Genomic DNA, 20849 nt, shown 5'->3' with positions numbered 1-20849 from the left:
AATTTTTGTGGGATTTTTTGAGTTTTGTTCTTGTTGTTGCTGTTTGTTTGTTTGTTTGTTTGTTTGTTTGTTTGTTTGTTTGTTTCAGACAGGGTTTCACCATGTTGCCCAGGCTGGTCTCGAACTCCTGGGCTCAAGAGATCCACTCACCTTGGCCTCCCAAAGTTCTGGGATTACGGACATGAGCTACCATGCTCGGTCATATCTGGACATTTTTCTGGAATTTTGTCTACAATTTATCTATTTCTGCTGCCTCTAATACTTCATTTTTTCCAGGCTTAAGGAAACTGAACTGCCCAGACAAAGAAAGAACTTTCTGTCCTTTCAGATACTCCTTTTATTTCTTGAGTCAAAGTGCAAACTTCCAGAAATTGGTTTCTCTGCCAAGGTATGTCAGAGCCCTAAGCACCCAAGCCTTGTTGCTGAATGGCATCAGGATTAAAGACCTGTGACAGTCTAACCATCCTCGTTGTGCTTTCTCGAGAGGCCTATCCTAACACTTTTTCATTTGGCCAAAACTGAGACTGAGAAGTACTTGCTGAACTTTAATTAGGGCTTAGGGCTGCTCTTCTGAGATTCTGTTCACAGACAGTCCTTCCCTGGCCTACAGCAGACCGCTCACCCCTCTGGGCTTAGTCAGTGCCCTGGGTCCCCCAGAACACCCTATTCTCATCCTTTCTGGGCACAAAGAAACCTCCCAGGTCATCTATGACCAGTAGTTATCAAATGGGGCCCTAGCAGACCTCCCTACTTTGAGTCCACCCCGCTCCCCCGCCCTTTTAAGTACTCCACATACCGAAGATAAAGCTGCCGCAGTTGCCAGCACATCAGCATAGGAACCGCAGCAGTCTGTCCGCCTTCCCCACACCACCCACTTTGACTGTCCATATCACCAGCTCCTGTTAAACTTGGCTCTTCACATCACTCCTGGGTTCTGCCTTTTCCATCTAACTATGTGATGACCATCTGTTCAACTCAGGCCCTGGCCCCCTCAGACTCTGTTTCCACTGTTTGCTCATTGTCTCTCCGGCACCCCAGCCTCACAGGGCACCCCCACAGCTGTGCAGCCATCCACAGGCCCTTCCCACCTACAGCGGGAATCCGACAATGGAATCCCATTGGGGAGAGCAGGAAGGAGGATCCATAAAGTGCTAGACACTTGGCAATTGTCACTTAATCCTCACAACAACTTGTAATTTATTTATCCTCCACTTTATTCCAGAAATGAGTTAAGAAGCCTTATGAGACTACATAAAAGACCAACTTAGTATGAATTAAAAGCAGAATCAAAAGAATAAAGAGAAATAACAGAGCACATAAACCAAAATTAAAGAGCAAAATGTGCTACATAAATTCTTCGCTGTGTGTGGCCATAACTTTGTCCCTGATATCCCCTTGTAGCCAAGAAGGGAAGGGGAGCCTGAGCGGTGCCAGGAGGCAGGTATTACCATTTCTGCTTTACACGTAAAGAAGTAGGCCAGAGTTTGAGAGGTTTGCCCAGGGTCACACAGCTGAGAGGTGGCAGATGAGACTTAAATCTAGGCCTACCCAGACAGAAGGCACTGCTTTTTGGGTTTTGTTTGTTTGTTTGTTTGTTTTGGTAGAGACAGATCTTGCTGTGTTGTCCAGGCTGGTCTCGAGCTCCTGGTCTCAAGCAATCCTCCCTCCTCAGCCCCCTAAAGTGCTAGGATTCCAGGCATGCACCACTGTACCCAGTCTCTGAAGGCACCTTCTAAGTCTTGTATTAATATTTAGGCTCTCCTGAGCTCTGTCCCAGGGGCGCATCTCAGATGTTCTTCTAGGGCCAGAACTTCCTCCCAAATGAGAGGTGTCCATCAGCTGCCATGGCTCTTCTTCAGTCACCGTGGCATCACCTGGACAATGCAATAGGCTTGTCTCTCCTGGGACTGTGGACAGTGGCAGTGGCAGTGAGGGAAGTGGGCTGCTATGGCTGCTCTGTCCTAGTCAGAGCAGAAACCCATCAACCTTCAGCTAAGGCAGGGCCAAGGGAAGGAGAGATAAAGGGGAGGCCCTTCAAGACACCCACACTTCTGTGTAACGGCCCTGCCCCCTGCTCCACCCCAAAGGCAGCATACAACTAATAGGCTTGTCATCTGGGGCGATAACATTAGCCTCATCATTACCATTTTACTAAATAAGTCATTTCAAATTAATTACCTTGCACTCTTGAAAGAATTAGCTCTGGTTGACTCCTCCATTCCTGCTGATTATCACATTGGCAGAATTCATTAGTGCTGTAGATAAACCGAAGTGGTTGTGTGTGCCCTGGGTACAGACGAACTCTTCTTCCCTGGCACATGTGCCGGGGAGCCCACGTGCATCCAGGAGGCTCGAGTCTGCAGTTCAGCAGCATGGCCATGGGCCCTTTGGTGACATCTTCCAAATCTGGGACCCCTCAACGCTAGGCATTACCTTTGAAGGTTGCAGCAGCCTGTGAATAGCCTTGTCACTAGTTGGCTTTGTCCTTTGCCTCCCTCTTGGGTTCCACGGGAAAATCATGTGAATGAACGTATCAGTTGCTTTCTTCTCCATTTGAGAATCTCAAAGAACAGCCAGAGATCTGAGGGAAGGGGAGAAGGGGAGGCATGCATCTTGGGCACCCCACTTTAACCTCTCTAAGCCTCAACTTCCTGAGCAGTCAGTGGGAATGATGGCATCTATCTCATAGGATTATTGTGAAGACTATCATTTGCAGTGTTGATAGCTAATTAACAAGCAAACAAACAAAAAAACAGAGATGGGGTCTCACTATGTTGCCCAGACTAGTCTTGAACTCCTGGGCTCACACTTGAGTTGAGCCCAGCAACCTGCCCATTTTAGCCTCCCACAGTGCTGGGATTACAGGCATGATCCACCATGCCTGACCGGCAGCTAAATTTTAATGGCATATTTACCATATTCTGGACACTGTTCTGAACACATAGACCAATTCACTTCATCTTGACCATAACTCAGAGGTAGGTACAATAATTATTGCCATTTTCATATGAGAAAACTTAGGGACAGAAAGGTCAAAAATAGCCAGTTGGCCCAGCCAGTGAGTGGCAGAGATAGACTCTGAAGCTGGATGGCCACCTTTACAACCCTGCTCCTAGCTGTTAAGCTTTGTGGATTAAATGAGATAATGCATAAAACATTTAGTAGACATTCTGGCACTTAGGAAAACTCAATAATTGTCAGCTATTATTGTGGTTAATTATGCATAATAAAAATAGTAGGATGGAGACAAAAGCCAAACGGGGGTAAAAACACACAAGTTTTTGATTGGAAGAGACCTTGACGATGTAGGGCAGGTAAGCCTCATTTTTGGGCTCAGCCCAGGAGGGCTCTTGGCTTCTCTCAGGAAAGGATTCAAGAGCAAGCTGGCGGTAGAAGAAAGCAGGTTGACTGAAGAAGCAGCAGTGTACAGTGGCTGCTCCCTGTAGAGTGGGGTTAACCCATAGGCAGTGCACTCCGAGTAGCAGCACACGGACTGTTAGCTGGCAATGTTTATAGTTGCTTCTTGATTATGTACTAAATATGTGGTGAACTGTTCATGAGTTTTCCGGGAAAGGGGTGGAAAATTCCCAGAGTCCTCCCCCTTTTAAACCATGTATGATAACTTCCAGACGTTGCCATGGCATTTGTAAACAGTCCCGGTGCTGGTGGGAGTTTCCTTCAGCATGTTAATGCATTATAATTAGCATATAATGAACAGTGAGGAGAACCACAGGTTGCTTTCATCACCATCTTGATTCTGGCTGGTCTCAGCTGGCTTCTTCACTGCATTCTGTTTTATCAGCAGGGGTCTTTGTGACCTGAGCCTTCAGAAACAGGTTCTGTGCTAAATCCCTGTCTCATTACACCCTAGGCTCCTAACTTTACGGGCTTCCCATTTTTGCCCAAGACATCCCTGTTGAAAGAGGTCATAGTATTGAATCCCATTTCAGAAGGTGCTCCCTTCATAGACACTAATAATTTTCCCAAACACAGATTATTAGTTTTGGAGAGCTGGAAAGAATGCTGAGTGACCATCTAACCCAACTCCCGTTACATTACAGATGAGGAAACTGAGGCCTGGAAAAGTCACTGAGCCTGTGAGAACAGAGCCCTGCAGGGAGTCTGGGTCCCCTGACAGTTCAGAGTTTTTTCTCTACAGCATGCTGGAAATCCTACACTCTTATTTGCATGTCGCTTTCCATAAATTTGCATGTTGGTCTCCAAAGACTCAGTATGTGAAACAAAATAAAAGAAGGTGGGCACTGAATTTAAACTTAATAATCAACACTCTTGAAATGCAGAACAGAGCCCCAGGCTTCAAGGAAGGGAGGACAGCAGCTGGGATGCAGCCTCTCTCAATGTACAAGCAGGCAGGTCTTTATGATGGAGGGAGCCAATCACCTCGGTGGCCAGCATGACCCAGGAGCTGCTACAGGAGCCACCAGAAGAAGCCCTCCACAAAGCCCACCCAGAGCCAGAACACAGATCCATGACACAAGTTCTCCGAGAGCAGCCTTCACAGGCACTGTGGCCCGAGAGGTGAAGGGACTTCCCTAAGATCACTGAACTGTCAGCAACACAGCCTGGACCACGAGCCACATCTCCTAACTCCCAGCCTTACAAATTGTTGCCATCTTCAGGGTGAAGCTGCCTCAAGGCCCTACTGAAACACACTCTCCTCCCTAGCTGGACAGGAGGAGCCTCAGGATAGCCACTAAGCTACCTGTATTGGCTCAAATCTGTTTCTCCTTGGAAAACCCAGAGGCCAGGAGCAGCCAGTCCCAAGGACAGTAGGTGCTGGGGCATATCCTGGGTGGTCCCCGGGGGCATGTCCCTGGGGTGCATAGGCTCTAATCCTGGTCTGCTTGGTCTGGCATGATAGGAAGTGAGGCAGGGGGAGGGAGAGAAATAAAAATACCCACTAAAGTGCAAATGGGGAAAAAAGCCAATGAAGCAGCCACAGCTCTGGCTGGGGGAAGAACAGCCAGGACTGGGGGTCCGGGAGTAGGCAGCTCTCTCCTCCGGAGCCCCAGCAGGAGCAGAGATGACAGAGGAACACAAGACTGGGCTGTGCCCTGCCCCAGCTGGCAAAAGAGATCCAGGGAAGCTGACCTGAGAGATGTGCTAAAGAGAGGCCGGACTGGGGACCTGGGGACACCAAGAACTCAGTAGAGGCTCTTCTCCTTCTTGAAAACAAAAACTGAGGTCACAGCCAGCCTGGAAGATGCACCCTTCAGTCTGCAGTGGCTTGGCTTTGCAGATACTTGGCTGGATACAAGGAACTTAGCGGTTAATTCCATACAAAGGCCTGCCCATTGCAGACTTCAGGGAAATGCCTCCTTCTCCAGAGAGGGTAAGGGACAGGATAGAAAAACCATCTTTCCAGATGGAACCGAAATTGTGCCTGGGGTGGGCAGATGGGTCTTCACTGGCTCAAGTTCAGGGCCCTGCATGCCCCTCCTCTGGTTCAGGGCCCTGTTCTTCTCTCTCTTCCAGACTAGGGGGCTCAGACTGAATAGGACATAATTGGGGTTTTAGCACGTTGGAAAGAAGTAAAGAAACTCTTCCTTTTCCTTTCTGTAGTGGGTATGGGAGGTATAGGGAGGAAATAATTTTTCTCTACCCTTAAAACCCTATAACAAAAGACAGATTAACATGAGAAAAACAAACAGAAGTTTATTATTATGTATACCTGGTAGATAACCAGGGAAAACAGGAAATCTCCAAGAGGTGACTTTGAATTCAGATTTAAATATCATCTTCAGCAGACACAAAGAAAGAAGGATATGGAGGAGGCAGTGATGGAGGGGAGGTACCCAGGAAAAGCAGGGTAAACAAGGCTGAAGTTTGTTATGCAGGTTTAAGGTGGTACCTTCTCCAATGATAAGAGTCTCTAGTGATTTAATAGCATTCTTTTCCTTCTGCTACAGAGAGGGAGATACCCTTATAAATGGAGATTTTCTTTATAGATATAAATTTTTCCTACAAAAGAATAACTTTTACTCTGTTTTCAAGGGCTTCTCCTATGGCTGCTGAATCTTAAAATAATCCTCGTGCCACAGAGGCATATTTTGGGATTGCATATTCTGCTCTGCTATAAAGGTGATGTTGGCAGTGTGGATAGATAATTTGTAGAGGATGAAGAAGGAGGAAAGGAGGGCACAGGTTGAAGGATTAGTCCCAGCAAGGGTGTGGGTACGTGTCTTAGTCCATTTTGTGCTGCTATAACAAAATACCTAAGACTAGGTAATTTGTAAAGAAGAGAGATTTATTTCTTATGGTTCTGGAGGCTGAGAAGTCCAAGATCAAGCGTCTGCATCTTGTTAGAACCTTCTTGCCATGTTGTGTCATAACATGGCAGAAGACATCACATGGTGAAAGAGTGTACCAGAAAGGACAAGAGGAGGCTTACCTCATTTTTGTAACAAACTCACTCCCAAGATAATGACAATCTGTAAGCAGATAGGGAGGGTCTTCAGGGATCACAGAAATTCATCTAGTTTGAGCAATCCACCTGCTTTACAGCTTCCTGTCTTATAGCCTGATGTTTTCAAGCCCTGTGTGGAATGTGGTCTCCTAGTCAGCTGAAACCAGCTCCTGACAGAGACCAGCGACTTACAGATGAATTGGAGTAAACTTTCTTCATTACCATACTAAAGTCTACACCGCAGGAGGATGTATAGTTTCATTATCATAACATACGGCTTAGTGCCAGCATGATAACTCACTGCACCTACTCCAGTGAGACTCTCCTCTACATATGATGATGCATCTTCTCCCCTCTCCATCGCCCCATTAAACCCTCCTGTCACTTTCCCTTGGAAGCACTGCTTTGGAAAATCCTCTTCCTACCTGTGACAAATAATTAAATTCCTATTGACCAAAACCTGCATTCTCGTGGAGAGCCATTTGGTACTTGCCAGGCAAATGGACTCCAGTTTTTTGAGTAACAAATCCATTCATGAGGGCTCTGCCATTAACACCTCCCATTAGGAGCCACCTCCCAACACTGTTGCATTGGGGATCAAGTTTCCAGTACATGAATTTGCAGGGACACATTCAAACCATAGCAGCACATTGGTGACTTTTGTTAATACCAAGTTTTATCCTGGGTGATTAAAACACAGCAATGAAGCTGGAGAACAGTCTGGAAAAATGGCTTGGGACCCATTCAAGAGGGGTCTTGAGCACTCTCCTAAGGAGTCTGATGTTCGTTCTGTTGGCAACAGGACACCACTGAAGGTTTTGAGAAGAGAAGAAATGATGCACCTGGTGCTGTAGGAAGCAACTTCTAATACAGGAGACACAGAAGCAAGAGTTTGAAAAAAGAAGGATTTGTTAGGAGGTCTCTGCACATGAGCAGGTCAGGAGAGACAGAGTAACAGCCTGAATTCCACTTGTGGGGAGGATAGAGGAAAGCAGAACAGAATAAAAAGAGAACTGACAAGAATCAGCGATGGATTAGCCATAAGGATGAGGAAGAGGAAGAAGTGAAAAAAGAATGAGTTTTGTAGCCCAGATAGCTATGTGGTAACATTAAGTGGCATCAAGGACCTGGGGAGAAAAAAGAGGTACAAAGGAAGAAGAGTGAGTTCACTTGGGGACATGGAGAATCTCAGATATCCTGAAGACAACTTCGTGGAAATCCCCAGAAGACAGATGGAAACCCAAGACCAAGTCAGAGATATTTGGGCTGAAGAAGAGGTGGGGATTTGCGAGTTGACAGCGTCAGGGAGTGTGAGAAGGAGACTGAGAAGGAAACCCAAGGGAATGCAGAGCTGATGACAGACAGCACAGACAAGTCCTTGACAGCTAAAGATGGCGAAGCCACCCATAGGTAATCAGAGTCAAAAAAAGAAATCTAGGAGGGATGGGACAATGAGAAAGTGGAGCCCCAGAGTATACAAAGTTGCTTCAACTCCCAGGGCCTATGTGGGAAATAAGAATTTCTACTTCTGTGAGAGGCATAGGAGTGTTGAGAAAAACAACATGCGAATATTCTGAGTTATTCAGAAAAGATCAGATGCTCACGCTATAATCCCAGCACTTTGGGAGGCCGAGGCAGGTGGATCACTTGAGGTCAGGAGTTCAAGACCAGCTTGGCCAACATGGCGAAAGCCCATCGTTACTTTGAAAAAAAAAATGCAAAATATTAGCCAGGTGAAGTGTCACGCACCTGTACTCCCAGCTACTCGGGAGGCTGAGGCACAAGAATTGCTTGAACCTGGGAGGCAGAGTTTCCAGTGCAGAGAGAGATTGCTCCTCTGGACTCCAGCCTGGGTGACAGAGTGAGACCCTGACTAAAAAAATAAAAAAAATAAAAAAAGATGCATTCAAGGTGGTATGACTGTAGTCTCTTCTGAGTTATTCAAAAAGAAGATTTATATACCTCAGATCATTATGACTTTGCTCTCTTCAGATTAATCCTGTCCTAATGAAATAAAACAAAATCTTTTTTCATCACTTTAAAATCATAGATATGTGAAAGGAAAATAAATCTTGGGACCCCAAAATCACTAAGCCAAAGGGAAAAGTCAAGCTGGGAAGGGCAAACCTGCCTCTCATTCTATTCCCTAAAAAGATAGCTACTAAGATTAAAAAGCTATATACCTACCTCACAAGGAATTTCCTTATGGACAAAGGAAAGAGAGAACTCAAAATCATCTCTCTGCTCACTGAGGTAAGTGCATATCTGATTGCCTCCTTTTGAAAGGCTAATCAGAAACTCAAAAGAATGCAACTGTTCATCTTTTATCTACTCATGACCTGGAAGCTCCCCTACCCACTTCAAGTTGTTCTGCATTTCTGGACCAAACCAATGTTCATCTTACATATATTCATTGATGCCTCATGTCTCCCTAAAATGTATAAAACCAAGCTGTGCCCCAACCACCTTGGGCACATGTCATCAGGATCTCCTGAGGCTGTGCCAAGGGCATGCATCCTTAACTTTGGCAAAATAAACTTTCTAAATTGACTTAGACCTGTCTCACATATTTAGGGTTCACAGATGGTTGAAATATTATAAAGAAATAAAAACTTCCATTAATATAACCTCCATCCTTCATTGGTTCCAGCCAAAAACACTGTCATCGTTGTCAACTCCTCCCTCTGTTTCTACTGCATATTTAACAGAACCACAAAGCTTATAAACTCTCTTTGCAAATGTGTCCAGAATCCAATTCTTCCTCACAATGTCTGCTGCAGCCAGACTGGCCCATGCCTCTGTCCCCTCTCACCTGTGCGTGGCCACAGCCTCCTGGCAGTTTCACTGCTGCTCCTAAAAATCACCTCTCCACTCAACAGCCAGAAAGGTCCTAATAAAATGCAGGCAGGGCCTAGTCACTCTTTAGTTCAAACTCTGAGTGACTTTTGTCTTAGTCTGTTTGTTCTGCTATAACAAAATACCTGAGATGATATTTTATATATAATGGAAATTTACTTCTCATAGTTCTGGAGGCTGGGAAATCCAAGATCAAGGCCCTGGGCAGGTTTGTTGTCTTGTCAGGGCCCTCTTGCTATGTCCTCACATAGCAGAAGGGCAGAAAGGACACTTGAGTTAGTTCCCTCCTATCATTTTATAGGCACTAATCCATTCATGCAGGCAGAGCATCACTTAATCACTTTCCAAAAAGGCCCCATCTCTTAATACTATCAAAATGGGGAGTAAGTTTCAACATGAATTTTAGATGGTACACCATCATTCAAACCATAGCAACTTCCCATCTCACTAGAGTAAAATCCAAAGTTGTTCAAATGACCTAAAGGCCTGACATAACACAGCTCCTGCTCTCTCCCTCCATCTCTCTCCCAGCTGTTTCTAAACTTCTCATGTCTGTGTTCCTGTGCTTCCTCTCCTTACCTGCTCTCCTCCTGAATATCCACCCAGCATATTCCTCTACGTTTTTCAGGTCTTTACTCAAAGGCCATATTCTCAGAGAGACCTTTTCAGACCGTTCAATTTACAGTTGAACCCTTACCCCTTCTCTACACACACACCTCCTCTCCTTATCCTCTCCCCACCCTCTGCTTTATTTCTCTTCTTACAAGATGCTGTCGATACTACATAATTTACTCATGTATTTGATTATTTTCTGTTTCCCTAAATTAGGATGTTAGTCCCTAAAGACAAGGATATTTGTCTTTTTTGTTCACCGGTGTGTCCCGAGGACTAGAAAAGTCCCTGACATCTTGTGGGTGCTCAAACATCTATGTAGAATGACTGACTGCAGCCTACGGGATGATGCCACCTTCTATGGCAGCTGTGATGAGTTGCCCCTTGTTCCATGCCAGGTTCTGCCAATAGAGGGCGCAAGCAGCAGTTGAATCCACTTTGCAGTTTCTCCTGTATTTGTAGAATCAGCCTTCCCCTCGTGGCATAGCTTGGTCCTCCCCAAGACACCAACTCATCAGAGGTCTGAGTTTCAGCTTGACAGGGTCTCTTTTTAAAGTTTTAATAATTCCGACCTCATCCCTTTGTTCACTCAGCCCCACAGGCAGTGGCTTCCTCCTACAGTTGTTAACTCCGTGACACCCTGAAGTGCTTTATTTTTTTTTCTTTTTTGAGACGGAGTCTTGCTCTGTCACCCAGGCTGGAGTGTAGTGGTGCGACCTTGACTCACTACAACCTCTGCCTCCCGGGTTCAAGTGATCCTCCTGCCTCAGCTTCCTGAGACAGGCGCATGCCACCACGTCTAATTTTTGTATTTTTAGAAGAGATGGGGTTCCCCATGTTGGCCAGGCTGGTCTCGAGTTCCTGGCCTCAAGTGATCTGCTTGTCTTGGCTTCCCAAAGTGCTGGAATCACAAGTATGTGCCATTGTGCCCAGCCTGAAGTACTCTTTTTATCCATTCAGTTACTAGTTACAATGTTATACTTTCTTGACAATTTGTTGCATTAAATTCTTTCTGTCCAAATAACTGGTGCAGTTTTAGTCTCCCAATGGATGGACATGGCAGATACAAGCCACCATTCAGGATAAGCACCTGCGCCTACAGCCTTCCTGCCTGGCCTCATACCTGTAACGCAGGCACAGAGGATGGGCAAGGGCTCCCTGGCCCTCCCAATCCAGCCTCCATTGGAGGCAACTCTTGTTTCACACTCTCCTCTGTTCCACAGACCCTCTTCTGAACCCCAACATGAAGCTCGTGCTTCCCTGTACCCTCACCACTCCCTACACCTGTCCCCACCATTGCTCCTATCATCTCATTTTGAAGCTGCTTGTTTTTACACCTGTCCATCTCTTCAGACTGGCGACGCACCCAAAGGCAGGGCCATATGTTATTCATATCTGTAGCCCTACTGCCCTGCATACTTCACCCTTGCCCCACTCATAGTAGCTGCTCGGTAACATTCAATGAGCCTAATAAACATTTGACAACCCAGATATTTCAACAGGATATGAAAGCCACTCATTTTAATGAACAGTCCAACCTGACATAAATATTTTAAAAATCCATATGGCAGTAAAAACCAAAAAAAGAAAAAAGAGAGAGACAGAAAGAAACCAGAGTCTTTGCTTTAATCACCCCCATGCAAAACCAAACCTTCAGATAAAAAGAAATATGGCCAGTCTCCGGTGAGTCTCTTTCCTCATAATGTTGGGCCATAATTATGTTTCATGAAGTCTGCATGTTATTATTTATATTTCTGTGTTGATATTTGCACAGTTGTCAGAGTTTTTGAGGAAGCCTTTTCTCTCTAAGCTGCACATCTCTTGGAAGGGATGCTGAGGTCCCAAGTCAGCCAGCCTCCCTCCTGAGACTAGAAAGCATTATCAGCCAGGCTTTTCTTCTCAGTCTCAATCTGTTCATCTCCCTCTCTCTCTCTCTTCCTTTCTCTCTTCCTTTCCCCTCCCTTCCTCCCTCCTCTCCTTTCTGATACAGCATCTAATAGAATCACTTGTGCAATAGATAACAACCCTGTTATAGCTGCTGGTGCTTCCCCTGTGTAATTAGGAAGTGCATTGTTGTGTAATTCAGAAATTAATTAGTAGTAAATGTTTCAAGAATGCAGGTGGAAGTGGGAGCCAACTGCGTTCCATCAGCCTTGCATCTGGATTGGTTTCCAGCTCCAGGGAAGCATCTCGGGCTCACCCAGGGACATCCGCCGTAAAGGATGCCACCTGGCCTCTATGGTTCTGAGGGTTGGCACTCCCTTCTTCACCCTCAGCGGTGAGGATATAGCTACAAAGGCCACAAGCTGGCTGCATATCAAGGTGCTCTGAGCCACTGCTAGGCAGCAGCCATAGAAGGTGTCTCTTGCTGCCCAAAGAGCTCTCAGGGCCCTTCCAGCCCAGGAAATGGATGGGGTAGATGTTACCATGCAACCTGAATCTTGGAGAGTCCAAAGATTTTCCTCTCTCTGGGGAGTAGCCTGAAATTATTTCTCTGAAATAGAAAGGAAAATTATCACATTGGTAACACAGACAGGTTCATGGAACAGAAGACAGGACTAAGCAAGGAAGACGACTGCTTCCTGGCCCTGGCTGTCCTGTTGGAGCTGCAGTGACAGTCTCAAAGACAAGGTGAAGCTCAATCTCCTCCAGAAGACTGTGGGCTTCCCCAGGCAAGCTCCAGTTTATCCCATCCTCTTGCCTTCTCTCATGCTGTTCCCTCTGTCTGGAATACCTTTCCCTCTCCTTTCCCGGGGCCTCACACAGTACCTAGACTATAGCTGATGCTTAATAAATATTTACTGGATGAATGAGTGAAATTCTACCTGTCAAATTTCTACCCATCTTGCATGAAGCCTGCTTTGTTTCCTGAGTCAGCATTAACCTCTCTCTCCTTTTGGCTGGCTTGATTTTTCTGTATGTCTCCTATAGCACTTACGCGATGCCTTTTCAAATTACTACCACCTGTATACGGACCTGTCTTCTCCATTCAATGGCAAGCTTACTGGGGGCAAGAACTTGTCTTATTCATCTTTGCATCTCTTTTCAGAAACTCTCCGTGCAAACACTGAGCCTGACATGTAGTTGGTGCTTAAGAAATGTTTATTGACAGAATTACTGAGCAGAATTAAAGACAGTGACTCAATCACCTGAGAGACTGTCCGCTCCCCTCAGGGTGGTGGGGGTTCCCATTTCAGGTAGCCAGGAGAAGCTGAAGAGCCAAGCAGGAGCAGCCCATGCCTGCTTGGTAAATCCACTGTGCAAATCCACTCATTAGTATCCATGAAATTCTGGAACAGACTCCCCAGCAATCCCTTCCAGAGCATACACAGGATAATTTTGACTGCGGGATGATTTTTGGCTTGAATTTCATCACCAGATCATGCCTCTCATCTCCTAATCCTCTCTTCCTTGTTGAACTGAATTCAATTCAACATGCCTAAATTGAAGGCTTATAATATACACAGAACTGCAGAACCTTCTAAAATCCCGGCGAGTTTCCATCTGCTTTCCTTTGTTTTTACTAACAGAACTATTCCCTTCCGTGGAAATTGAGAAGCTGATTCTCTTTGGCAATGCCCTTCCCCTGAGCCTGGCATCTTCAGAGCCTCAGACAGGCCAGGATTAGCACAGCCCTGCCCCCACAGGCCAACAGGAACACTTGATAGTACAACTCTGAGAGTATCGCTGAACCTCAAGATCCTCTGTCTTATATTGAAAATTGATCAGGACCAAAGGGAAGCCCAGCAGACAAGGCTCAATAGATGCTAAAGAGACCTGAATTCTGCTTCTAACAATAACTACAAAAGCAATAATAATAATCACTGATATTTATGGCGTATCTCCTGGGGAATGGGCACTTTCTGCACGCCTTTGTACAGTGTCTCACTAATCCTAACAACAATCCTATAAGGTATATATCTATTACTATCTCATTTTACCAGTAAGGAAACTGAGGCACAGGGAAAGGAAGATGACAGTCGAGGAAATCCGTAGACATCTTTTTGAAGAGGGAGGGGGTGGTAGAAATCAAATGTTTTAATAGTGAATGAATCAATGAAATGAAATTTCAGCCCAGGGAAGCCCTTTCAGGGACTGTAAACTTTCTCTTCTTCTCCTCTCTCCACCGGTGAGCTGCTTCTTTAATGGGCAGCATAATTCACAAAGGACTCAAGCTTCCTTCCCTCTGCGGTCAAGTCAGCGGGTGGTCAAGCTGTGTGCTCTCTGGCCTCAGGGGACAACAAGTGACCAAGAGAAGCAGCCCGAGGAGAATGCCTTTGTGATTTTTCTTCTTTCAAAGCTGAAGCTCTGGAAGGGAGTCAGGAGTAGTCAGGGAGGAAAGATTCAGAGGAAAGGGGGATTCTTAGAGTCCAGGAAAAAGATTCCCACAGCAGAGACTCGTTCCCACACCCAGGCAGTGGCTCCCAGCCCAGTTAGTGTTGGAGCCCACGGGGCCGAAGCAGGAGATGGCACCTCCAAGAACAAGCAGGCTTCGACAGCAACCACGGCGGAGGGAAAATTAGACACCCTTTTCCCATTTTGCTGCCCCTGTAAACCATTCTGTGTAGCCCTGGGGAGAGGGAGGAAGCTGGGTAGAATGGGAACTTCGCGTGAGATTTAATTAGACTGAGAAACATGTAAAGCACATTCATATTGCCAGAGCCCCTTTTTAAAGGTCCAATTATTTGTCAATCACTCAATCTAGATTGCTCTAGATTAAAAGGTGCAAGCTAGGGGTCTTCTTTGAGTCATCCAAATAAACCAACTATGAGTATATTTTGAAACCAATCAAGGAAATTTGAATATAAATTGGTTATTCGATGTGATTAAAGAATTCTTGTGAATTTTGTTTAGCTGGAGAATGGTGCTGTGGTTGTGTCATAAAATGTCCTTTCCTAGACATCCATAATGAAGGGTAAAATGTCATGGTATCTCTGATTTACTTCAGCAAAAAATGACAAAATAGGTATGATAAAATATTAATATCTTTTTTTTGAGATGGAGTCTCGCTCTGTCCTAATTCATAATGATGGGGCTTCAATATACTGTTCTTTTACTTTTACTTATATTAGATTTGTATAATATAAGTAATATTTGGGCCAGACGCAGTGGCTCATACCTGTAATCCTAGCACTTTGAGAGGCCAAGGCAGGAGGATCACTTGAGGCCAAGAGATGGAAACTAGCCTGGGTAACACAGCAAGACTGTGCCTTTACAAACAATTTCTTAAGTAGTTGGGCGTGATGGCGCATGCCTGTAGTCAGTCCCAGATACTTGGGAGGCTGAGGTGGGAGGATCACTTGAGCCCAGAAGGTCTAAGCTGCAGTGAGCCAAGATCATATCACTGCACTCCAGCTCTGGGCAACAGAGCAAGACCATGTCTCAAATAAATAAATAATATCTAAATACATAAATAAATATATAAATTTGTATATAATTTGACAAGTACATAATAAAAAAAATGATTTATATAGAATAAAAATGTTAAATATAAAGATATAAATATAAATGTTTTCACAAAGAAACATAAAAGTGTCAACAGATGGTGGTTAATGAAAGGATCACCCCACATTCCTCCAGCCCCTGGCTCTGCTCCAAAGCATAATGAGGGAGTGAGAGATGCATCGGCAGCCTTCAGCAGACCTTAAGGAACTCAGTGACCAGAACCATGCCTCTGCCTTATTTCCATTCCCCATAAGGTCCTACACTTAACTGGTGAACCCTTCCAAAATTGTGAAGAGCCAACATCTGTCTTCACAGCTTGCAAACTCCAAATGATCACCCTGTCCCCCATTAGTGAGCCCTCCTTCTCCATGCAACTGCCACTAGTAAGTGACTAACATTGTCTTTTCCAAAGACCAAAGCCAATGGAATAAGCTCGGGCATGGAGTGCCACACATCAGACCGGATTCCTGGCAGAGGATATCCAGGATGCGTCTCTTCATCCTTGTTGTCTTAGTCTGTTCTGGCTGCTGCAAAAAAATACTGTAAACTGGGTGCCTTATAAACAACAGAAATTTGTTTCTCATAGTTTTGAAGGCTGAGAAGCCCAAGATCAAAGCACTGGCAGATCTGGTGTCTGTGAGGGCCCCCTTCCTGGTTCATAGAGGGCTGTCTTCTCACTATGTCCTGGAAGGGTGGAAGGGACTAGGAAGCTCTCCTGTGCCTTCTAGAAGGGCACTAATCCCATTCATGAGGACTCCACTCTCATGACCTAATTACCTCCCGAAGACCCCACCTCCAAACACCCTCACAGTGGGGGTTAGAATTTAATGTATGAATTCAGGACTGGGTTACCTAGGACAAACCTTCAGGCCATAGCACTTATTGTAACACATAGATGGCCTCTATAGTCACACCACTTACAACCTATGCCAGGCGTGGTAGCTCATACCTGTAATCTCAGCACTTTGGGAGGCTGAGGTGGGCGGATTGCTTGAGTCCCAGAGGTCAAGACCTGCCTGGGTAACATGGTGAAACCCCATCTCTACCAAAAATACAAAAAATTAGCTGGGTGTGGTGGTGCATGCCTGTAGTCCCAGCTACTCAGGAGGCTGAGGCAGGAGAATCACTTGAGCCCAGAAGGTAGAGACTGCAGTGAGCTGAGCTCACGCCACTGCACTACAGCCTGGGTGACAAAGCGAGAGCTTGTCTCAAAAAAAAAGAGAGAGAGAAAGTGAAAAGGTGGCAGCGGGGTCCATCTCTAAGTGGGTTCTTTCTGATGCTATCTTTTCTGAAGTAGAGAGGTCAGTGGGCGTCTTGGTTATTCACCATCAATGATGTCAACTCCCAAGGTCAGCCAACCTCATACGTAAATTGAAGGAAAGGGTTAACATATGGATGGAAGACATGGTTGGGAGACTGAGAGGAGAGCAGAAAAGAGGTAGGTTAGGGTGTGGTGGAACTGCCACATCCCAGAGCCAGAGCTAGAAGCAATGACAGGGGCTGGGGCTCAGAGGGAATTAGAACATCCAAAGCTGCAGAGATGCTGGACATCGGAGAAGCTGGCGGGCTGAGCCTGCCCTGACTCAGAATAACAGCTGGTATGAGAGAGAAGCCAGTCAATGAGGCAGACAGAGACCACCCAGGCGGGCGGGGAGCCTGTCCGCCAGTTGTGCTGGGCCCTTGTGCATAACCCCGCAAAGCCGGGCTGCTGAGACACGGCTGTTGTCAGGACCTTGGCCAGGAAGAGCCTCCTGTTGCCTGCGGATGGGCTGTCTGCCTGGCTCTCCCAGCCCTGCTCCAAGCTGCTTCTGTGATTGTGCATAATTACAAAAAGTCCTGCCTGGGCAGGTGGATGTGAGGAGAAAGCTAATCCACAACTCTCAGCAGGAAACGGGAGCTCACTGAAGATGGTCTTGTGGTGGTGGAATTACCTAGAATATTTCGGACACCCCAAACACCTTTCACCGAAATGTCAGCTTCCGTGTTCCAGAAGGTCTCAGTTGAGTCTGGGAGTTGATGGTGCTTGTGTTTCTTCCTATTTACTAATAAGGAAACAAACTGTGCCTTTAAGAGGTGACACGAATTGACTCTGAAGGCTAAGGAGGGTGGGAGTGCAACAGAGGAAGACCCCCGTGACTCCAGGCTGACTTCACCCCACCCCTACTCCCACTGGGGGAATCAGAGCTCCCTGGGGTTCTCTGAACAAATCAAAGACCCCTGACGTGGGAGGCAGCCATGGCTTTCTCTCCTCCTGGCATTGTCAGGGTGGGGAGAAGTTTGGGGAGGGACTGGCTCAGCAGGAGTCCCTGCAGGGGCCACATCTCCTCCCAGAGCTCCATAGCCTTTCAACTCCCAGCACCTCCCTGCCAACAGAGACCCAGCTTTGATGAATCTGCACATCAATGGCAGTCCCCACTGGGGCTTCTGCTGTCAGGCGCTGCTGTGTCATCTGTGAGGGACCAGTGCAAACACAGCCTCTCTGCTGGGAAAACACAGAGAGGCACCGGCTCTGCAGTCTACAGAGCCTCCTCTTCTGCAAAGGGAAAGACAGAGTTCACATTCATTAAGCACCAGGCATTGTTCTAGGTTTTGAGGGAACAAGGAAAACTCCATCTCTGCATCCACAGACTATCCAACTGGAGTGGGGAAGACAAGCAAGTCACCATGTTAATGCAATAAAGTGTGGTGCCAGCTCCCGGAGGGGAAGTGCAGGGCATTGTGGGTGCTGTGGATTCCAGGAGACACTGAGCTTTCCTGAGATGCAGCCATATCTAGGGGCAAGGACAAGGCCATGACCAAAAGCATCATCTCCCACAGCCTTCATCTTTGGGGAGAAGGAAGCAAAAGGCACACTCTCATGCGTTTGAGAGGGAAAGTGTAGTGCTAGGATCTTTAACCTGCTTCTTGGGCTGTATTGGTAAGGAGTCCCCAGGACAGTCCTTACCTCAGACCCAGGACCCTGAAAGCAAAGGATGTTTTGTAATGAGACAGTATTTTATTTATTACCAGACTATTCCCTCAAGTTGTTGAACCCTGCAGGGCTTCAAAATAAAGCTACCTGTTGCAAGTTGATTATAACATAGCACTTTCTACTTAGGGAGAATTGGTTGTGGTCCTCTACAGTGGGTAGAACAAAGACTTGTTCCTGGTTGGCATGTCGATGAGCATGAGAATCACACCAGCTGGGCACAGGAGCAGGCTGCATGGCCTCTCCAGGCAGACGGAGCATGGCCGGGCACACACCTGCTGAGTCCTGCTGCCGAAGCGTCTCTGTCTTATCCCTGACTGGACGAGGAAGGACCCCTTTTCTTCTGGGACCCGCAGGCTGCTAAAACAACTATATCTCTTTCTCTCCCATCACATTAACAGAGCCGTCCCTGCAGTGGTGTGATGGCACAGCCCCTCCCTGATCAGTGAGGGCCCAGAGCTTGTAAAAGCTCCTCTCTTCGGTGAAGGGCCTGCCCCTTCCTCCCGACTGGGTCTTGGGAGACTCAAAGGCAGCATTGAAGCCAACTAGTGCTTGCTGTACTTAGGAGTCATATTCCTATAAGGAACATTCATCTACATCTACTTCCAGAAAGAGAAAATTAATCCATAATCAATCAGACTGATCCAGGGCCAAGGCGTGTGTGTGTGTGCATGCGTGTGTGTGTGTGTGTGTGTGTGTTCTCCTTGATATTTTGTGTCTGCATAGAACAACCAGCCCTGTCCCCATTCCTCCCTTAGGACACCATGGCTGTGCCATCTATTTTCTTACCAACAACAAAGATGCCAGCATTCAGCTGTGAGCAAAACTAACCTGAACTGCCTTTCCCCTCTAGCTATTTGCCAGGTAAGAATTTTCCTCAGTACAGTCCAGCAGCCTCCTGTGTCTGCAAATAAGGAAGAAAGCCCTGTTCTCCCAGCATCCCATCCCTGCTCCCTTCCTGGGCTCCTTTCCTGAAGGTGGCCTCCGGATGCCTCTGGGTCCACAGAAGACCTCTCCTCTGAGAAATTAACCTACATTTTGTATCTTTCAGCAGTTTTGTATTGTGCCATTTCCCGAGAACATTTTCTTCCCTAAAGGATAAAAAGCCCAGGATACAGCCCAGATAGCATATCACGAGAGAAAGGCGGAAACCATTCTGGCTCACAACTTTAATTGATTGCTTTCCCTCCACTGGGCCCACTGGGTCGGCTTACATAGCTCATAGCTCAGTGCTGCTGAAAGAGACCCAGGGCAAAAAAGGTATGAACAACCAGTGAATGCCACTGGAGCATAAATGTTCATAAAATTGTAGAGAAGGGGTGACAAGAGGCAAGCAGTGGGGCAGGGAGTGTCACTGATGTCCGAAACCCCAGGTCAGACCAAGACGCAGCACAGCCACTGCAAAGGAAAAGGATGAGATTGAGTTCTTGGCTTTTCAGGGGCTGGGGTGCTTTCACCATCAATGCTCTCCTGCCTCACATGGCAATGAACTTTTTATCTCCATTCTCCAGTAAGTGCCTTGCTCAAACATGGGAAGCAAGGAAGGCCTTCACTACGTCACTAACTCCTGAACAAGGGCACTACAGAAACGTGACTCAGAAAAAGTTCTAGACCCAAAGGGAGCTCCAAAAATAGGTATGTGCATGTATATTCATACACACACACATATACACACACAATAGTGTATACTAATATATACACACATATATACACAAAAAATGTGTCTATATATCCCTATAGATTCCTATATATGTGTATATATCTTTTCCTATATATGTATTTGTTTCTATATGTATCTATATATTCCTATATATGTATATTTGTGTGTGTATGTGTATATATGTATATTTTATGCACCCACGCAACCACACTCCATTTTAGGTTCCACACTATATTGTCCAGGTATCTGTAAGAATCCACAGGTCTATTTCTAGGAAGTCCTTTCCTGGGCTACAGGAAAGAGGTCAATGGCACTCCCACTTTAGAGAAGAAAAGAAAGTGGATGGGCATGGACAACTGGGCACAGCCAGTAATAACCTGGTGCTCTAGTTCCACCGCCTCAGAAGCAAGTCAAAGGCCAATGCCTTCCCCTGCCTGGACCCTAGAGACATCTCCACACTTCCTGCTGTCCCCTCTGGCCAGTAAAGGCCTCTGCCATACAGGGGTGCAGTGTCCACAGGGGAAGTACTCTGATTTTTTCTGCAAAAACATTGTGTGGCTTGTACACAGTAAAAACACCCATTCATTTTGCATCTTCATTCTACCTGTTGCAATTTCATTTTTGTTTCCTATATCCTTCCATGGGTCCCTCTAAGACAGCTGGTCCTAGAAGCCAGACACTTTATATTGTGCCCACCACCCACAGTTCCATCCAAATTAACAAGGGCTTGCATCTCTGAAATTATCTGAAATGTAGCTGTAGCTTTATCGTTACAATGATAATAATAATAAACAAAAATGTTTGGAAAACTGTATAACAGTTGCCTTCCTCCCCCCAGTGCCTGCCACAGAATGTGCACGGTATTCACATGGAACTAAGAC

The 20849-nt window shown here is 46.1% G+C and overlaps 1 protein-coding gene across 1 annotated transcript in view; it reads right to left on the bottom strand.

The window, feature by feature from the left end:
- Positions 1-19470: 19470 nt before the first annotated feature.
- The window catches only part of CAPN8 (calpain 8), a 74053-nt gene continuing 72674 nt past the window's right edge, over positions 19471-20849 (bottom strand). Inside the window, exon 21 of the mRNA XM_007988351.3 lies at positions 19471-19706. Within this exon, the coding sequence (XP_007986542.3) occupies positions 19683-19706 (24 nt within the window). The 3' untranslated portion in view covers positions 19471-19682. The remainder of the gene's footprint in view (positions 19707-20849) is intronic.

The sequence above is a fragment of the Chlorocebus sabaeus genome, chromosome 25 (assembly GCF_047675955.1).
Source record: "Chlorocebus sabaeus isolate Y175 chromosome 25, mChlSab1.0.hap1, whole genome shotgun sequence".
NCBI classification, from domain to species: domain Eukaryota; kingdom Metazoa; phylum Chordata; class Mammalia; order Primates; family Cercopithecidae; genus Chlorocebus; species Chlorocebus sabaeus.
The sequence above is the reverse complement of the archived record's forward strand: the minus strand, read 5'-3'. Positions and strand labels throughout refer to the sequence as shown.